Consider the following 16,788-nt stretch of genomic DNA (forward strand, 5'->3'; position numbering starts at 1 on the left):
ATATATAAGAAGTTCCCAAAGGAAGGGGCATTTTTAAAATTATAGGGTGACAAAATAAAGAATCGGTAAATCAAAAAATATTTGACCAAAATAAAAATAAAAGCAAAAAATTTGATAGGTTCAGGCATTTGAATGATCTGTAGAATCAAACAAGGAGCTTAAAATGAAAAGAAAAGGAGAATTCATGTAAAACCTGTAGGGATATAATGCTTAACTATCATTCAACCAAATTATGCATCACAAACATAAACTCAAATCTAGTGACCAAAGACAAAAGTGCATTACATAATAACAAAAATAAGAGCTTGCACAATAACATCATATTATGTGTATAGAAGTTACAAGGGAGTACAAAACACTTTCACAATACCTAATTGTTGCTTCTTCACTAGTAAACTCTTCACACCAACATTTTCAATACAAGACACAACTTTTAGCACACTTTGTCCTAACAAGAACATTTCTTAGAAGTTTTGTTCCACTACGTAGTAATTGATCCGCACAATCGATCTCTCGACAAATATATGATTCGTAGTAAACTTTTACACAACTTCGATCCATCTCAAGCAATTCCCCATTCGATTTTGAGCATCTCCCTTAGCTTTGAGATCTCATCTTCTGGTAAAATCACATTAACCAATCTCCCTTTGTTATCACCACCACATTGAAGCACCAGTATAGTCCCAGCCTTTCCCACCCCATCAATGCTGTACTCAACATGCACAGGCTTTTGTCCCTTAAGCTCCAATCCATAGAGCTCGATCTTTTCCATGTCGACAAAGGTGAGATTCGCACCGTAAATAATAAAATCAGGTTTACCGCTTTCGCTCTCGACGAAACTCTCAACCATTTTCGTCTCGTCGACCCCTTTTTCAGAGATTAGCATCGCCAATTCCGAGAGCTCGACCTTTGCAGGAGAGGAATCAGTAGTGAGAGAGCATATCTTTTGCTCATTGCTCAAGCTCTCGTCGGTTCTTGATGAATGATCATTTCTACATATGGTCACCGTGTTCAACTCTTCTCCCTCTCTAATTTTCGCCAAATTTCGCCATATTAGAGCCGAGATTATCTCGAAGTACCCGACTCGAACCGACTCTTTCGATCGGATAAGATTAAGCTTTGCTTCAGTGATCTGGAAGGAATAAGTTGCCATCTTAGCACTGTTGGGTGCAAGCCAGTAGTCTCCAACAGGGTCAACCATCTTAACAGAATGTGGAATTGACTTCTCAGCCACAGGATTTTCAGGGGTATTTTGGGGATATTGGAGGTTATCGGATTTGGAGGGGGACTTCTTGCCGAGTAATTGTGCCCAGAGATTGAAGCAGTTTGTGGCTGAGACTGCATCCCCAAGCACATGAGCCCAGCTGAATCCAATTGCCATTCCTCCACACTTGAACTTGGTGAACTGTTTAGGTCCAAAAAAAAAAGGAAAAAAAGAAATCTTGGTTATAATCATATATACCATAAATTTATATTCTGCAACAGTAGACTATAGATGATATGATGACCAATATTGTATAATATAAGATGTGAGCTTTTAGCTTAATTTCACTCTGATTCTCAGCATTCAAATTATCAGAGGAAATATATGTAATTGGCTACTGTAAGTGTTTTGTTACAGTTTTTTCCATTTATTCGCATTACGGGGTGTTTGAATTGATGTAACTATAGTTCGGCGGCCGAAGAGAAACAAGTTTAGTGAGAGTAAAAATAATCTAGGATGTTACTACATGTTGATTAAACTCCCCACTTATCACTGATAGGCATAGACAAGACAATACTTTTTTGGCACTTTTTGAGCAATGGTTTCCCCCCATCTGTACTAGAGGCCTAATTTTTCAGTTCAATTTCCTTTTCAATTGCATACCATACATGCTCCTCTAGTGTGCTCATCAATAGGTGCCTATTTACTACAAAAGCCAAAGACACCATGTGCAAGGAAACTGGTGGGCTTTTAATGCAGCATTTGCTACTTCTGTCACAACAGGGTTAACAATTTCTTGCTGGCACTCATTATGTATGTTCTTGAAGATAGGCAAGCAGCCATACGCACTGATAAAATAGTGTACTGGTCCCCTTAGGCCAATACTAAAGAAATCGCTCTTAGCGATCTACACTCTGAAACGAGCAATTCATTGAACTTCGTGCTACCACATCAACGGAAGAGCTTACTAGTTAAAGTACAACACATACTCTTAAATGACGAGTGTGTAATTAACTTTGTGAGTTTTCGCATCAGTATCATACTACAACATGCAAAAGCTTCAAATCTAGAGCTACTACAAACAATAGTACACTGCAGTGGTGGGCTGCAACACGCTGAAAAAATCGCACGACATCTCACACTGTGGACCGAACAAAATTTATGAGTTGTGAAAGAGAATAGGTATGTAATGAGGAGTTATTGCAAATATACTAGTATTTTGTGACCATTGGCTGCATCCGACTGCAAAAAATAGCCCCACTGTTTTTATGGCCGTGGGCCGCATCAAACCCTAGAAACCGTACCAATGGATTATATGAGTTATGGAAGTGAACAGTTATGTTCTGGTCTATTCCTGTTCCCCCTCTCATGCTGAAACATGCTACACGAAATGTTTTGCAGTGCTTAGTAATTCCTGCTAAAAATTAAGGTGGAACATACTTACATACATCAGGGTGAATTTTTGACACAGTCCAATTTCATGATTAGTAAATTGTATAAACAGATCCATTTTGCAGCTTATCATTATCAAAATTTGATTAGAACAATTTTTTTTTAGAAAAAATTAACTTTGACCTATTAATTAGAAGTAATTGTCAAGTACCAACCAACCATATTGCCAAACAATTATAAGAAACACAGTGACAACCAACTGTTGACTTAAAAGGATCAGTATTTTCCGATACGATAAAAAGTAAATTTGAAGAATTTATTACCCACCAACCAACCATATCCTAATCAGTACTATGGACACACAAATGGTAAATTGAATAATATTAACTAAATATCAACGTATCGTTCATATAAAAGTGGCACGATATTTAATATCACAAATAATGAAAAGAAGAAGATAAGGAGACAAGGGATCACCTGAATGTAGAGCAAGGGCGAGAAGTAGAGGTCGGGGCCGAGCACCTTGTCGGAGACGAGGTGCCTCCATTTGGAGGGGTCCTTGCCTTCGAGCCACTCGTCGACGGTCGAGCCGCACTTGGCCTCGATGATCCGCACGCCGCAGTCGTTGCACTTGATGTACGGGCGGCCGGCCTCGGACCTCCGGATCCTGCCGCTGGCGGGGAATATCCTGTCGAGCCAGGAGAACATGGGCTGCTTGAGAGGCAGGATAGTGAGCGCGTCGATTACCTCGCTTCTCCTGAAGTAGTACACCCCGCGAAAGTAATGGAGCTTCATCGCCAAGTCCGTGCCGGTGAGCTCGCGGCCGATTTCGCCCGTGACCGAGCCCGGCACCACCGACGACAGCTTGTGCCCGTAGACGGCCGCCGCCGCCGCCGGCTCCGCCTCGAAGACCATCGCTGCTGATCGGAAACGAAATGATTAAAGAGATCAAACTGTATAGCTAATAAGCTATAGTTGGTACTTTTGCTTATTATGTTGTGAGATGCAGGAATTGAGTGCATGGAGTTTAGTTTATATAATAATAATGTAAGAGAGGTGGAGGGAGGGAGGGAGGGAGGGAGGGTGAGGAGGAGGTGAGCGGCTAACTTAAATGAGGGGACCGTTGGGGAGAGAGGTGGGGCCCATGAGGATTATCTTATCTTGTGATACATTAATAAAAGAAACTTTTATTTATTGAATGAACTTCAACTTTTGTGTACCTATTCCCCCTAAACTCTCAAGTAGGGATATTTAATATCTATCCAGCGCAAAGCGCCTAAAAATTTGATGATTATTATCTGAATTCTCAAATTTAAAGTTTAATTACTTTGCTTTATAACATGCTATCTTTTTGTTAAAAATAAAAAATTATCGGAGACTTTATACTGGACCCTTGGTCTTTGTTTTTTTTTTTTTTTTTTGTTGCTTTTTTAAATTTGAAATTTTGCTAAGTTCTTCCGCGATTTTGTCTGATTAAATAATTCTAATCGTACTTTAGTAATTACAATTAAAATAAATAATCACTAATTATTATATTAATTGTAGATATTAAAAATATCACAATTATTTTATATCTTTTATTGTATTATTACAGTAAGAAGAGATTATAAGTCCGAGTTCTAGACGTTCCACAACGACTAGATCAAAATAGTTAGAAATTGCGGAGATGTCAATTTTAAAGAGTAAAGTTGGAGGACCCGTTTCGAAATTCGCCATAGATGAGGGGGTCTTGGTACATATTTACCATTTATTAATTAAAATAGGGAGGTGGGGTTGGAGCTTGGGGTAGTTGGGGGTGGCAATTAAATGTTGGTGATAAATGTATGGAGGAAATCCTTCATAGTAGTTGTGGGGGCTTGCACATTTGCGCACATGATGAGGACTAACTAATTAAATTAGGTTAAGGGGCTTTTATAGGCTGCATACATGCAGGTTGGGTTTCTATATAGCCAAATATAGAAAAAGAAACTCTAACTTTTGAGGCTTATAAATTTTTCAATTCGGTAAATATTTGGATTTTAGTACCTAAACTTTTCTAAAAGTTTAATCTTAGTATTGTAAAAGTTGTGAAAGAAATTATTACCGTTGGAATCTGCGGAACAACAGTTGTACTCTAAAAACTTAAACTTTTAGAAAGCGGTGTTTATATATTTTTATATTAGGTAAATTGTACTGTTACTTTCTGAACTTTTGGCGAAGTTTCACTTTGCCCCTCGAACTCCTAAAATAGACATCTAACCCCCTAAACTCTAATATTTCGTTCATGTTACCCCTTCTGTTAGTTTTCCGTCAAGCTCTGTTAATTGGAAACTGACGGAAGGAAATATTAGAGTTTATGGTGTTAGATGTCTATTTTAGGAGTTTGGGGGGTTAAATAAAACTCGCCAAAAGTTCAGGAGGTAGTAGTGCAATTTACTCGGTAGGGAACTCTTGACTATAAATTATTTTATTATAATATCTAACTTATGGATTGACTACTAATCATCAAGTTAGTGATCATGCTTGATTTTGAATTTATATATATTTTTTATCCTAAAATAAATCATACCATAATTTATCCTATATTTTATTGTAATAAAATAAAAGTGAAAGAAATGAATTAAAGTAGTTTAAAGATAAAAAAAAGAACGATACTAACCACCTACGATGCTCGAACACTCTACTATCCTAGTATACTCGCTAATATAGTTGATTTATAATAGGTGTACTCACTCGGATATAGAAATTTTAATTCTCAGTTAATTTTCTATAATACTCGTTTGTCCCTTAAATCTTTAGAAGCATTGTTCTATAAAATACACTTAAATAAAATTTTTGTACTTTATTTCAGCCAATTAAAAATTTTTAATATAAAAATATAAAAATAATTTTTAGTAAAAATTTGGGTAAATTATATTATTACCCCCTGAACTTTTGACGAGTTTCACTTAAACCCCCATACTCCTAAAATAGACATCTAACACCCTAAGCTCTAATATTTCATTTGTTTTACCTCTTCCGTCAGTTTCCGGTTAACGGAACTTGACGGAAAACTGACAATAACATGAACGAAATATTAGAGTTTAAGGGGTTAGATGTCTATTTTAAAAGTTCGAGGGGTAAAATAAAACTTCGCCAAAAATTTAGAAGGTAACAATGCAATTTACCCTTTTTATGTTTAACATAATCATCCAAAATTAAGAGGCAACTATAACGTGAGCAGTAACTTCACGAGATATTCGGAATATTCATGAGGTTTCGAGATATAGAGTTTAATAAATGCTAGGGATTGAAATCTAAATTTTTAATTTTCCGTACTCATTTGCCAAATGTTTATATCTTTAATATTTTCCACTCGTGTTTTCAATTTTCCAGAGTCCTTTTTACACAAAAAACTTTCTAACGGGAGCTTGAACTTCGATCTTAAAATTAATTTTTAGATTAATTGCATACAGCTCTCTATAAATATATCGAATAGTAGATATATTCGTACAAAGTTCAACATTTTATTTTTATCCTGCAAAAGTTCTCGCATTTTTAACCCTGCTGGTAAGATCCATAAGAAAAATATAGTTAATTATAGATAAAATACTTAATCTTGGTTAGTGAAAGAGATAAATTAACCTTTTTACCTTTCTTATATTATAATAATTCTATTCACTTATAAATAAAAAAATGACCATTTGAGATTTTTGGAAAGGCATATTTATATTATTCTAACCGTTGAGATTTTTGAAAGTATATATTTGTGATGGTAAAAATATCATTTTGCTTATCTGCTGTCAAAAAATAAACAGTACTTTAACGGTAACAAATTAGATGAGCAAATATAAATATCACTGAGCTTTTGAAAAAATAAAAAAAAAATTAAATTTTATAAAAATATATTTATTATTCAATACGTTTATAGAGAACCGTATGCAAATAATCCTTAATTTTTTGTGCGACAGTTAAGATCTCACATTCTGTGGTTGCATACCTTTTAATTTTGAGCATAGTACACGCTCCTGAGAGTCACGAGGGACGCTTGGAAATTAAGTAAGAATTATAAGATTCGTCCTTTTTCTTTTTAATTTTTCCTACAGGTTGATAATATTATTTTGATGCATTTTTTACTATGCATATTTACAGATTTTGGGCATATATAGATTGTTGCTTAGCTGTGAATGGAAAATTTTACAACTATCCTTCTAATCAATTATATATGTTGTGATCGATGCTCAGAGATGCAAATTAAATGTCCAAGAACTTGGTGCTGGAAATTTAATTTGCTCATGTACTTCATATTTGCTGCAGGAAAATTGTCTGAGGGCTTTAACTACTTCTTCTTTTTTTTTTTTTTTTTTTGCTGTAATTTTTGCATGCAATAATGGTGATTGCATGCACATAAACCCTGATGCAGGAGACTTTCATTTATGACACCCACCTTACATAATGACCAGAAAAAGGAAAATGTGGGCGCTTTGGTCAATTTACTATTTGCAGCGCTGGATTTAATTAATGTGGCTTAATGAAGCAAATTGCACTGCATTGATTAATTTCACCAATTTTGTGAATTTGATTCTAAGTCGTTGTCAATTTTTCGTATGGAATTTGAAGTTGTACTAACTGTGCCAGCAATTTTGCACTATGAAGATTATAATTAAGCCGTATTACAACTGTATGATAGAGAAAGGGGTTTATTTTAGAATCTGTGATAATAATTATGTTTAAATTGTTTGCAGAATCAATCCTCATTCACTGTAGGTAAGTTGAGACATTTCAGAGGAAAGGTGAAGCATTTTATGATCTGTAGCTTGTAGGTGCTCTATTTCTGTCAAATTGTTACTCAATAGAATTGTTTAAAGATTTTCCAACAAATCACTTCGCAGAGAAAGAACAATAACTTTATACTGAAAAATTAAAATCAGAATTACTAAAATTAAAGCTTGTTATTGTCTGTCTCTGGCGTAAGTAGCAAAAAGCTTTATCGTTGGTAGTCAAAGTCCCAAATTCAAAGCCTACTTGTTGCTTCTTCTTTCTAGCTAAATTTAGTTTTTAAAATGAACGAAATGGATCGGAGGTTATCTTTCTCTCAGAAAAATAAAAATAAATTGAAGCTTGTTTGTGAGCTCCGAGGCTTAATTTTGCTACTTAGATATTTTGGACATGAAATTCATTTTTTTTAAAAAAAAACAGCGGATAGTATATTTATTTTTTCTTAATTTTGCTTTTTTTTTTTTAAAAAAAAAGGAAGCTTGTTCTTGTGCTCAGAAACTTAATTTAGCTAGCTAGGTATTTTAGACTTAAAGTTTAGGACTCGTTTGGTTCGATTATGCAGTACTCACGTGCAAGTACAGCAGCGGTGAGAAAAGTATTGATTTTTTGTGTTATTGCATGAAAGCAAATTAACGAATTACATCCACATAAAATTATGAGTCACAGACGCAAAAGCTAAGCCAGAAGAGCCTAGCAGACTCCGACTGTTTCTAGTGCAAGTGGCAAAGGACTTGGTGGTTGGTATTCGAGACCCAAGTTCAAATCCTAGTTGATTCACATTTTCAGCTAAGCTTATTTCTAAATAAAATAAACGAAGCGGGTAGCATGCTATCTTTCTCTCTCTCTCAAAAAAAAAAAAAAAAGAGAGTCCAGCAGACTCGGATTAATTAAAAAGTTCTCACAGAAGCCGCATCAAATAATTTTTACTTATTCTCCTTTGAGAAAGAAAAGAAAAGAAAATAAAAGAAAAGAGAAAATAGTTTATACATAGTTGTGTTACCAGGGTTCTTTTTACCTGTATATATGGCTTTTTCTATTTGTTCCCAAGTAAATTCTGGATCTCTCTTGGTGTCACAAGATGTAGGAGGTCACCTTGTCCTTGTGAAAGAATGGAAAATTTTGTTGAAGCTGGTGGGAGTTCAAGGGTTTTTTAACATTTGCGTATGTATCCTTACAAATTTTACACATTATGTGTTTACTCCTCCTCGGCTTATATCACTATTGATAAATCCCTCTCTGTCAGTTGACCAATCAAATCTGTCTATTGTTAGAACTAAAGCGAAAAAGGTCTAATTCGTCGGATATGAAAATACCAAAAAAATCGAAGAAGAAAAAAAGAGAAATAAAACACACAATATTTACATGATTCGACCACAGTCTTACGTCCACGGGCGAAGACGGAACGGAGATCTTCATTATAATAAAGTGGTGTACAAAATATGTCACTCTCACAAAATCTTAATTTTAAAAATACACTCATACTCTCTCATCTGCCGTACCAAATCAATGGTATAAAGGGTACAATTCTAATAGTGGTTAAATCTTAATATGATTAGAAATGCAAATTCACTAAGATTAGAAATATCGTAATTAGATTATATGTAATCTAAATTTAACTTAATAGAATAAACAAAATAGAATAGGAACCATGACACCTTTTGAAAATATTGAATTAGAATGCAATGAGAAATAAAGAAAACTATATATTTAAGAACATCAAGTTAATAGAAAATTTCAATGCTCAACTAAAGAGGAGGTGTTTGTACATAAATATTTAATTCTAAAATACTTGTAAGAATATATATATATATATATATATATACACACACACGCGTTTACCAAGTGTAAAATAAATAATGTATAGACAAAGTTGGTAGTCTAGAAAAGTTTGGAGAAAGGTTGTTTGCAATTGTTGTCCTTTTATGGGGAGAAAAAAGACAAACAATAGCGAATAAAAAACCAAGCATAAATATTTTAAGTGCAAGAGTTGTTTAACTAGTGGGAGTCCTAGAGTGGAAGGTAAATTGGTTGGGATAGGTGGACTTAGACAAAATAAAAATTGACATAGTCTTTGAGCTACTTGACTAATTAGTGATGAAGAGGAGCCAAGGGAGGTTAGGGGTAGGTTGGGAGAAAGGTGGGTTGTGTCTTGTTTTCCTGTAAGTTATTGTATGTCATGTTTCTGTGACAAAGAGATCATTTCCCCCCCCCAAAAGAAAGAGAAAAATAATAAAAGAACAAAAAAGGAAAAGATACCAAATGTTTTAATGCTGTAATGAGAAAAGACCATAAGCATGATGTGCTAGTGATTTAACACTTGTGTATCAATTTGGGTAAGTGTCCATTTGGTTAAGCGCCTCATTAATACTAGCGAATTCTAGTAGGTGAGTATTTAACAAATTGATAAGTTCAAATATTTAGCTGTGATAAAAAGCTGAAGTAAGTTTGTGTATTTGAAACTGATGATATAAAAAAAATTTTCTTTAGAAAGATTATAATAAAAGAAGAAAAGTCATCAATACTTTTCTGGACAATTCTACTCAAATAATATTTTTGTATAAACTCGACAAAAATTGTTAATCCAATCTATCGAGTAATTTACAAAAGAAAAGGAGAGGAAAATAAATTACCCATAATTTAATTGCTTTGATTGAGGCATCAAAACTGCATCTGAACCCAAAACTTACAACCAGATCTAAGTTGAAATTTTCCTGACCAAAGGCAATAATTGCAACTTAGACTAATCAAATCAATTGACACATAATAAGTTCACTCACATCTTGAAATGGCCCCTAGATTTATCTGTTTCAACCACAAAGTTTTCTTTTAGCTTCTATCCAATAAACTTGGTGGGTTGGAAAAGTGTGTATTGTCCCTTCCTCAGTTCCTTGTATGGTGTTTGGTTTGGCTAATTTGTAACACCTACATGTACTGTACTACCTGGTGTTGAACAAATCATTATCTAGGCATAAAGAAGCCTAGTTTGTAAGATCTACATATGATTTGTTAAGGCTTGGGGAGATTTCTTGAGCTATATACTTTTTTTTTTTATTATGCGCAAAATTACAAATTTGACTTGTTTGAATTCTTACTATTGAGACTTTCTATGTAAATCTAAACATCTCATGAAATCTTATTGATCAGCCAAATTTGTATATATAATAATGGTGGATTGGTTTAGCCTTTTAAAATTAATGTCATGATAATGGGGATTGATTTAGCCTTTTAGAGTTAATATTATGTCACGTATTATTTTTGTAATTCAAAAGGTCTAATCAATCATTGTTTGTCATAAATTTTGCAGAATTATCTAAGCTACATGTAGCATTACCATGCTATACGTAACATAATTGACTTGCTTTTCCAATATTCATTGTAAGGATTAGTTGGCTTGTTTAATCCAAGATTCCATCATCATTTAAGTGATAATGACTACGACGGTGGAAATTGTATTGTTCGATAGCATATTATCTTTCCATCAAAAAAAAAAAGAAACGAAAAGGAAAGAGGAAGAAGGAAGAGAAGAAAAGTATGCAGTCCCAAAACATCTTTTTTTTTGTCTTTATGAAAACTCGGTGTCGTTAGCGGACCGGGTTTCATTCCAAGCCCAAGTTTAGCCCAAAACCACACTTCTTGGGTTTTGGGTAAATAACTATGGCGACCTGATGCGCGAATTTATTTCATAGTCCAAATGAGTAAAAATTTATAGTAGTACTTAAAAAGATAGAATATATATTCGGCCATTTAACAAAATTTTGAATTATTAGTGCATCAAAATGAACAATCTCATGATCAATCAAAAACACAAAACATTAGCATATCGGATTAAAAACGTTTCCAATCAACAAGGGACCATATATTTATATAAATAATTAAGATTTAAAATACACAGAAAATCAAAGGGGGTGTAGCTCATATGGTAGAGCGCTCGCTTCGCATGCGAGAGGCACGGGGTTCGATTCCCCGCACCTCCAAAATTCGCTTTTTTTTCCTTTTCAATTTTCAATTTTTCCATTTTTATAATCACTTTATTAATTAAACCAATGAATTTTAAATATTTTATAATTAATTGCATCAAACAAGAATGTCCTTGTTCACTTTATTAAATTAAATTAAACCAATAATAAACTACACAATAATTCAATAAAAAATTTTACAATTTAAAAATTTTACTAATATAAAATTACAAGTTATTTCTAAAATTACAACTGATACTGTATTAGCGCGTTTGATTTAATACAGTAACGTAATATTAGAGTTATAAAATTAAGTGATCCTCAAAGTGGAATGCTACATTGCCACTTTGGGAAAGAACCCATAGCCCCTGCTCTTTCACCCACTCGCCTTATCTGACTGACACCACCACATTTCCATTTTTGGCAATCCACCATTTATGTGTCCAAAAAACCAACACTGTAGCAACCACTCTCCTCATCTCCCATTCTCCTCCTCTCCCTCTCCCTCTCCCTCTCCCTCTCTCTCTCTCTATCTCCTTTTTTTTTTTCTTTTTTTTTGAATATCCTTTTCCAACCCTCATTGGGGCCTCCAAGGTGTTGCTCCTCACACTCCCCACTTTCCACTTCTCATTTCCTATTTTGGAGAATTTTTCACTCCCTCATTCTTAAACTGGGTGTCTCTTCTCTCCCTGAGGGACCCAGTTGAGGGGTGAGGAGGTGTTCCAAAGATGGAATCCATTTTCTCAGGTAAATTTCTCATCTGGGTTTTTCCTTTTGCTCACAATGCTGATGATTTTTCCCCCTTTTTTTTGGCCCCTATTTTTGTATGCATTTTGTGTGCATTCTCCTGTTTTGATGTTAACATGTTACATATTCCATTTTCGTTTCTGCCACATATAGTGCTCTGTGAGAATGTTATGTGATCTGCACTTTTAGGTTGAAAGAGACTAAATTAGTTGTAAAATCCACTTGGTAGATCTCTTGAGTTCCTAGAAGCCTTGAAAACTTGTTTTTTTATTTTTTATTTTTTGCCTAATACTGTGGTTAGTTTGTAAAATGTGGCTTCTTTGTGCTTGTGAAGGCTTATAATGCAATTGTGATTTCGTAATGAGGACCTATGTTCTGAATTCGTAGTTGCGGCAGAACCTCGCATGATGGGGTCTTTAGATCTGTGGTTATGCAATGTTGAAATTGTGTCCAAAGATCAAAATTTTAATTTACGGCCCGCTGCATCGGCATGTTTAGAGGCTCTTTTTTCCCTAAGTACCTGATTTTTATGCTTGGAATTGTGAAAGTAAGAAGCCCTTTGTACTCATCATGTAAAGTGCTGAAGTACTAAATGATTGGCCGCGCCTTCAGATGATGCAGAAAATAGAATAAGAAGCTTGTCTGAAGATCATCTGGAAAAGACCTCGAATTGTTCTTATGTTAGAAACCTGATTGCTGTATATATAAACTGAAAAGTTAAACATTCTAATTGGATTCTGTGATTTTTCTGCTTATTCATCTAATTGATCAAATTTGCCAACTTGTGCCATCCTATTTTTAGGGGTTGTCAATGAACTGGGTTAGTCGGCACTTGCGCATTTCTAATTCCAACCTTAGGTCTTAAATTCTTTCTGTTCAGCTTTGCCTGCTCAAACCAAGTCTGGGTTTGGCTTCCGCGCAACTCACTTAGATTGCTTCACATTTCTTTTACATTTTAAATTAGCATGCAGCTTCGTCACTAGTTGCGAAGGTTCTTCAGTTGCATCTTTAGCTTAGTTCTGCTTTAGAAGAGGGCGAAAACCTCAAACTATAGGTTTGCAAATTTTTTTCTTTTTTTTCCTCAAATGTTTCCATGTCTAAGGGGTGGCTAGCTGGTCTTGCCATTTTGTGTTCATGTTCAACTGTTGTATCTATCGTGTCAGCTTGAAAATTGGGTTTCATTGGTTATAAGTTGTCTAAATGTTCTTTTTTTTTTTCCTTAATCGTGTCATATCATGTCATTTTCAGATTAGGTAGGTTCACATAAATGTTGATTTTAGAGTTCTTTCCTTTCATAGTAATCTGCTTGACTGAAACATTATTCTTGCAGCAGTTCCTTGTCTATCTTTTCTTAATTTATTTACTTAGCTGAAACTACATATTTGCACCATAGCTTTTCCTTTCTATTTCATGGTTCGTTTGCTTGGCAGCAACACAAAGTGTTCATCAAAACTCTTGGTTCTTTGGGTCCACAGGATATGTGATAGATCCTTCAAAATGCAGTGAGCTGAGTTTGGCGGAGAAGAGAGACCTAGTGCATGAAATTTGCCGGTGGGCTGAAAATGCTCCCGAAATTCTCCAGTCTTGGAGCCGGAAAGAGCTTCTTCAGCTAATCTGTGCCGAAATGGGTAAAGAGAGGAAGTACACTGGTGTTACGAAGCCAAAAATGATTGAACTTCTCCTTAGGCTCGTTTCACAGAACAATAGGAAAAGGAATGAAGATATAGGAGGCAATAATCAAACTGGACTAGGAAAGAAAAGGAAGAAGGAATACCCACTAGAGCTTGCTATCAATCTACAACAAGAATCTATAAAGAGCAAAGAACAGCAAGTTGATAAATTAATTTGTCAAAATGTTGCTTGCCGAGCCAGTTTGAGTAAGGGGGATGCCTACTGTAAAAGGTGTTCTTGTAGCATTTGTTTTCAATATGATGACAATAAGGACCCAAGCTTATGGTTAGTTTGCAGCTCTGAACCACCTTATTCCGGTGAGTCGTGTGCAATGTCATGCCACCTTAAATGTGCTCTAAAGCACGAGAAGACTGGGATTTTGAAGAACGGGTGCAATTACGAGTTGGATGGAAGCTTTTACTGTATTTGCTGCGGGAAGGTGAATTGGCTAATCAGGTAATTAACAACCATTCTTTGGCTATTTACTTGCTTGGTTGGGTTGTTTTACTTGTTAACTATAATCTAATTCTTCCCTGCTCGAATAGCGGAGTAGGGTTTGGCAGATATACTCTTGGACAGTTGGTTTTTACGTCTCCTCAAAAACCGTATTTACTTGCATTTATGCCCAAGCCAATTCTCTCTGTCCTATGAAATTTGTATAAATGTTGTGGGGCTTTTGTATTCTATATTTAGCCGATTACAACATTGAATTATCTAGGAAACCTAATTTCATGATATCAAGTTAATCCTCCATAAGTTGTTTTCATCTTGTAGTGTTGAGCTCTTGGGTCTTTTGCTTCTTGTATATCTTGCAGGAGCTGGCGAAAACAACTAGCCATTGCCGGGGATGCAAGAAGAGTTGATGTACTATGTGATCGGCTATCTCTAGTTCACAAGATGCTCAAAGGAACTGAACGATACAAGGAACTCGAAGATATAGTCACTACCACTGTGAAGAAACTCAAGAAAGAAGTTGGTCCACTCGATAAGGTCTCGACGCTTATGGGAAGAGCCATAGTCAACCGGCTTAATTGCGGAGCAGAGGTGCAGAGGCTGTGTTCTGCTGCTGTGGAAGCTGTGGATTCCATTCTTTGTAGCACAACAGAACTCGGGGCGCTTACTAATGAGCTAATAGCCCCAGGTAAGTCTTTTGTTATAACACCTCTGCCATTTCAAAATCTGAACCAGATCTTTTTACAATGTATGTTAAATTAGAACTCCCCCAACTCTTATGGAGATAATAACAAGATAGTCCCTGACTCCGTAAATTCTTTTTCTTTTCTTTTTTAATTCCACCACTCTACTAGCTGAAGTTTTACAAATTGATCCATTTCCTGTTTCATCTCACATGTATCTATATTGTCAACTTTGCCGTCATGGACAGTTACAGTCTAGCAAAGATTGTAAAAAAGTGGTATTAATCATCAACCAGGTAAACACCGTCAACGTAATATATGGATCAGAATGTATTGAAAGAAGATTTTATTTTGTCGAGAGAGATGAAATTGGGGAGTTGGTAAAATCTTGGTGACCTAATGACAAGAAAAGTACGGGGACCGTATTGGTAGCTCCACAAAATTATGGGGACTAACTATTTATTAAACTCGTTGATGATGTTTTCTGTTGATTGTAGGTTTACTCAATGCTGGTCCTCAGCTCTTTCAGATCCATTTTGAGGAAATTTCTCCATTCTCAGTGGCTGTATCTCTGCAGTCATTAGATAATATGTTTGAAGAAAATATAATCGGTTGCACAATGTGGCATCGATGCTCTAATGTTCTCGACTATCCTGAAGAACCAACCTGCTTAATTCTAAGGCCAGAAAGAAAGGTAGTGATATCAGGCTTAACCCCATCGACAGAATATTATTTCAAAGTCATTCCTTTTAGCAGCACTAAGGAGTTAGGTAAGTGGGAGGCCAAGTGTTTAACACAAAACCTTGATAAAATGAGCGGTCAATGCTCAACTAGAAACTCAGAGAGCACGTATGTTCACGAAGATTCGCTCTCACCCATGAAAAAAGAACAATGGCTAGAGAAGCAGTCCAGGTTCATGGAATCTGATTCACAGAAGGGCTCGACTAACTCGAGTGAGTTTATTAACTCAGCACGGAAAATAACTAAGTTCACCCTATCGACGAGCGATAATGATGTTGTGCCTTTGGCAATGGCATGCAAATCAGATAGGCTTAATATCAATAATGGTACACCAGATTCCGCTCATAAGAAGGATCAAGCAGAGCAACAGTATGAGTACTGTGTTAAGGTGATAAGGCGGCTGGAGTGTGAAGGGCACATGGAGAAGGAATTTAGGGTGAAGTTTCTTACTTGGTTTAGCCTAAAAGCAACGGCGCAAGAGAGGCGGGTGGTGAGTGCTTTTATAGACGTGCTGATCGATGAGCCGGCGAGTTTGGTCGCGCAGCTTGTAGATGCTTTCATGGATGGGATATGCAACAAGGAGAAGCCCCCCGCGCGAAAGGGCTTCTGCACTACACTTTGGCATTGAATGCTTGCTTATCTTAGTATTCTTAGTGCCTCTTTTGGTCTCCTGTCACATCTCCTAATCCTAATTTCTTCTGTTTGAGATTTAAGGGGAAAAAAAAAATCGAATTTAACTCATTTGGCTAATTCATGATTATCATTTTGGTTGTAAGGTGAAACTTTCTAATTAAAATGGATTGTGACATGTGTTTTACATGTTGATTCCTTGTCCTTGTTTTGATTCTCTCATTATTTTCTTTCCTCTGCAAATTTTTCTTAGGCCTTTTTGGCTTGGGCTGGACACTAACAGCTTTGCCCTAGAAACTAACTTTTCGTTGTAGCAGAAGCAAAAGCTTCGCGTTGAAGCTTTCGTTGTGGAGCCATTTTGTTATCCTAGCACGTGAAATGATGCTTCTCGAAAAAGAGAAGCCGTGGTCAGACGAGCTGTTTGGTTGGTAGCGAACCAATTGAAGTATATGTAGTTAATGGTTCATTTGTTTGGTTTATCTAATCTTTGCTCGCGCGTTTGTTTCGTTTGTGTGCATTACCTTGTGTTATATAAGAATAGGTGAGTTATGTAGGTATGCTTGTATACATGAAT

General features: G+C 35.6%; 2 protein-coding genes and 1 non-coding gene across 4 annotated transcripts; 2 read left to right on the top strand and 1 right to left on the bottom strand.

The window, feature by feature from the left end:
- LOC109720632 (protein ECERIFERUM 26-like) lies at nucleotides 282-3,645 on the bottom strand. The gene is made up of 2 exons (XM_020247872.1): nucleotides 3,074-3,645; nucleotides 282-1,405 (listed from the first exon to the last, which is right to left on the bottom strand). The coding sequence occupies exons 1-2, from the start codon at nucleotides 3,509-3,511 to the stop codon at nucleotides 563-565; spliced, it is 1,281 nt and encodes a 426-aa protein (XP_020103461.1). The 5' UTR covers nucleotides 3,512-3,645; the 3' UTR covers nucleotides 282-562.
- On the top strand, nucleotides 11,235-11,307 carry TRNAA-CGC. Its single transcript has one exon. It is a non-coding gene; the product is annotated as a tRNA-Ala (tRNA).
- LOC109719921 (VIN3-like protein 2) lies at nucleotides 11,682-16,412 on the top strand. Of its 2 annotated transcripts, none has more exons than XM_020246767.1 (4): nucleotides 11,682-12,036; nucleotides 13,467-14,163; nucleotides 14,523-14,848; nucleotides 15,341-16,412. In XM_020246767.1, the coding sequence occupies exons 1-4, from the start codon at nucleotides 12,018-12,020 to the stop codon at nucleotides 16,210-16,212; spliced, it is 1,914 nt and encodes a 637-aa protein (XP_020102356.1). In that variant the 5' UTR covers nucleotides 11,682-12,017; the 3' UTR covers nucleotides 16,213-16,412. The 2 variants fall into 2 exon arrangements, with proteins under 2 accessions (XP_020102356.1, XP_020102357.1); XM_020246768.1 differs by having other exon boundaries at nucleotides 11,684-12,036; nucleotides 13,512-14,163.

This window comes from Ananas comosus, linkage group 14, assembly GCF_001540865.1.
Source record: "Ananas comosus cultivar F153 linkage group 14, ASM154086v1, whole genome shotgun sequence".
Lineage (NCBI taxonomy): Eukaryota > Viridiplantae > Streptophyta > Magnoliopsida > Poales > Bromeliaceae > Ananas > Ananas comosus.

What these genes read in the sequence shown, in the direction of transcription:
- LOC109720632 (XM_020247872.1), bottom strand. Translation starts at nt 3,511, where the DNA reads ATGGTCTTCGAGGCGGAGCCGGCGGCGGCGGCGGCCGTCTACGGGCAC. An exon ending in CGCCCTTGCTCTACATTCAG is followed by an intron (nt 1,406 to 3,073) that starts GTGATCCCTTGT and finishes GGACCTAAACAG; the next exon opens with TTCACCAAGTTCAAGTGTGG.
- LOC109719921 (XM_020246767.1), top strand. An exon ending in AAGGTGAATTGGCTAATCAG is followed by an intron (nt 14,164 to 14,522) that starts GTAATTAACAAC and finishes TATATCTTGCAG; the next exon opens with GAGCTGGCGAAAACAACTAG. An exon ending in TAATGAGCTAATAGCCCCAG is followed by an intron (nt 14,849 to 15,340) that starts GTAAGTCTTTTG and finishes TGTTGATTGTAG; the next exon opens with GTTTACTCAATGCTGGTCCT.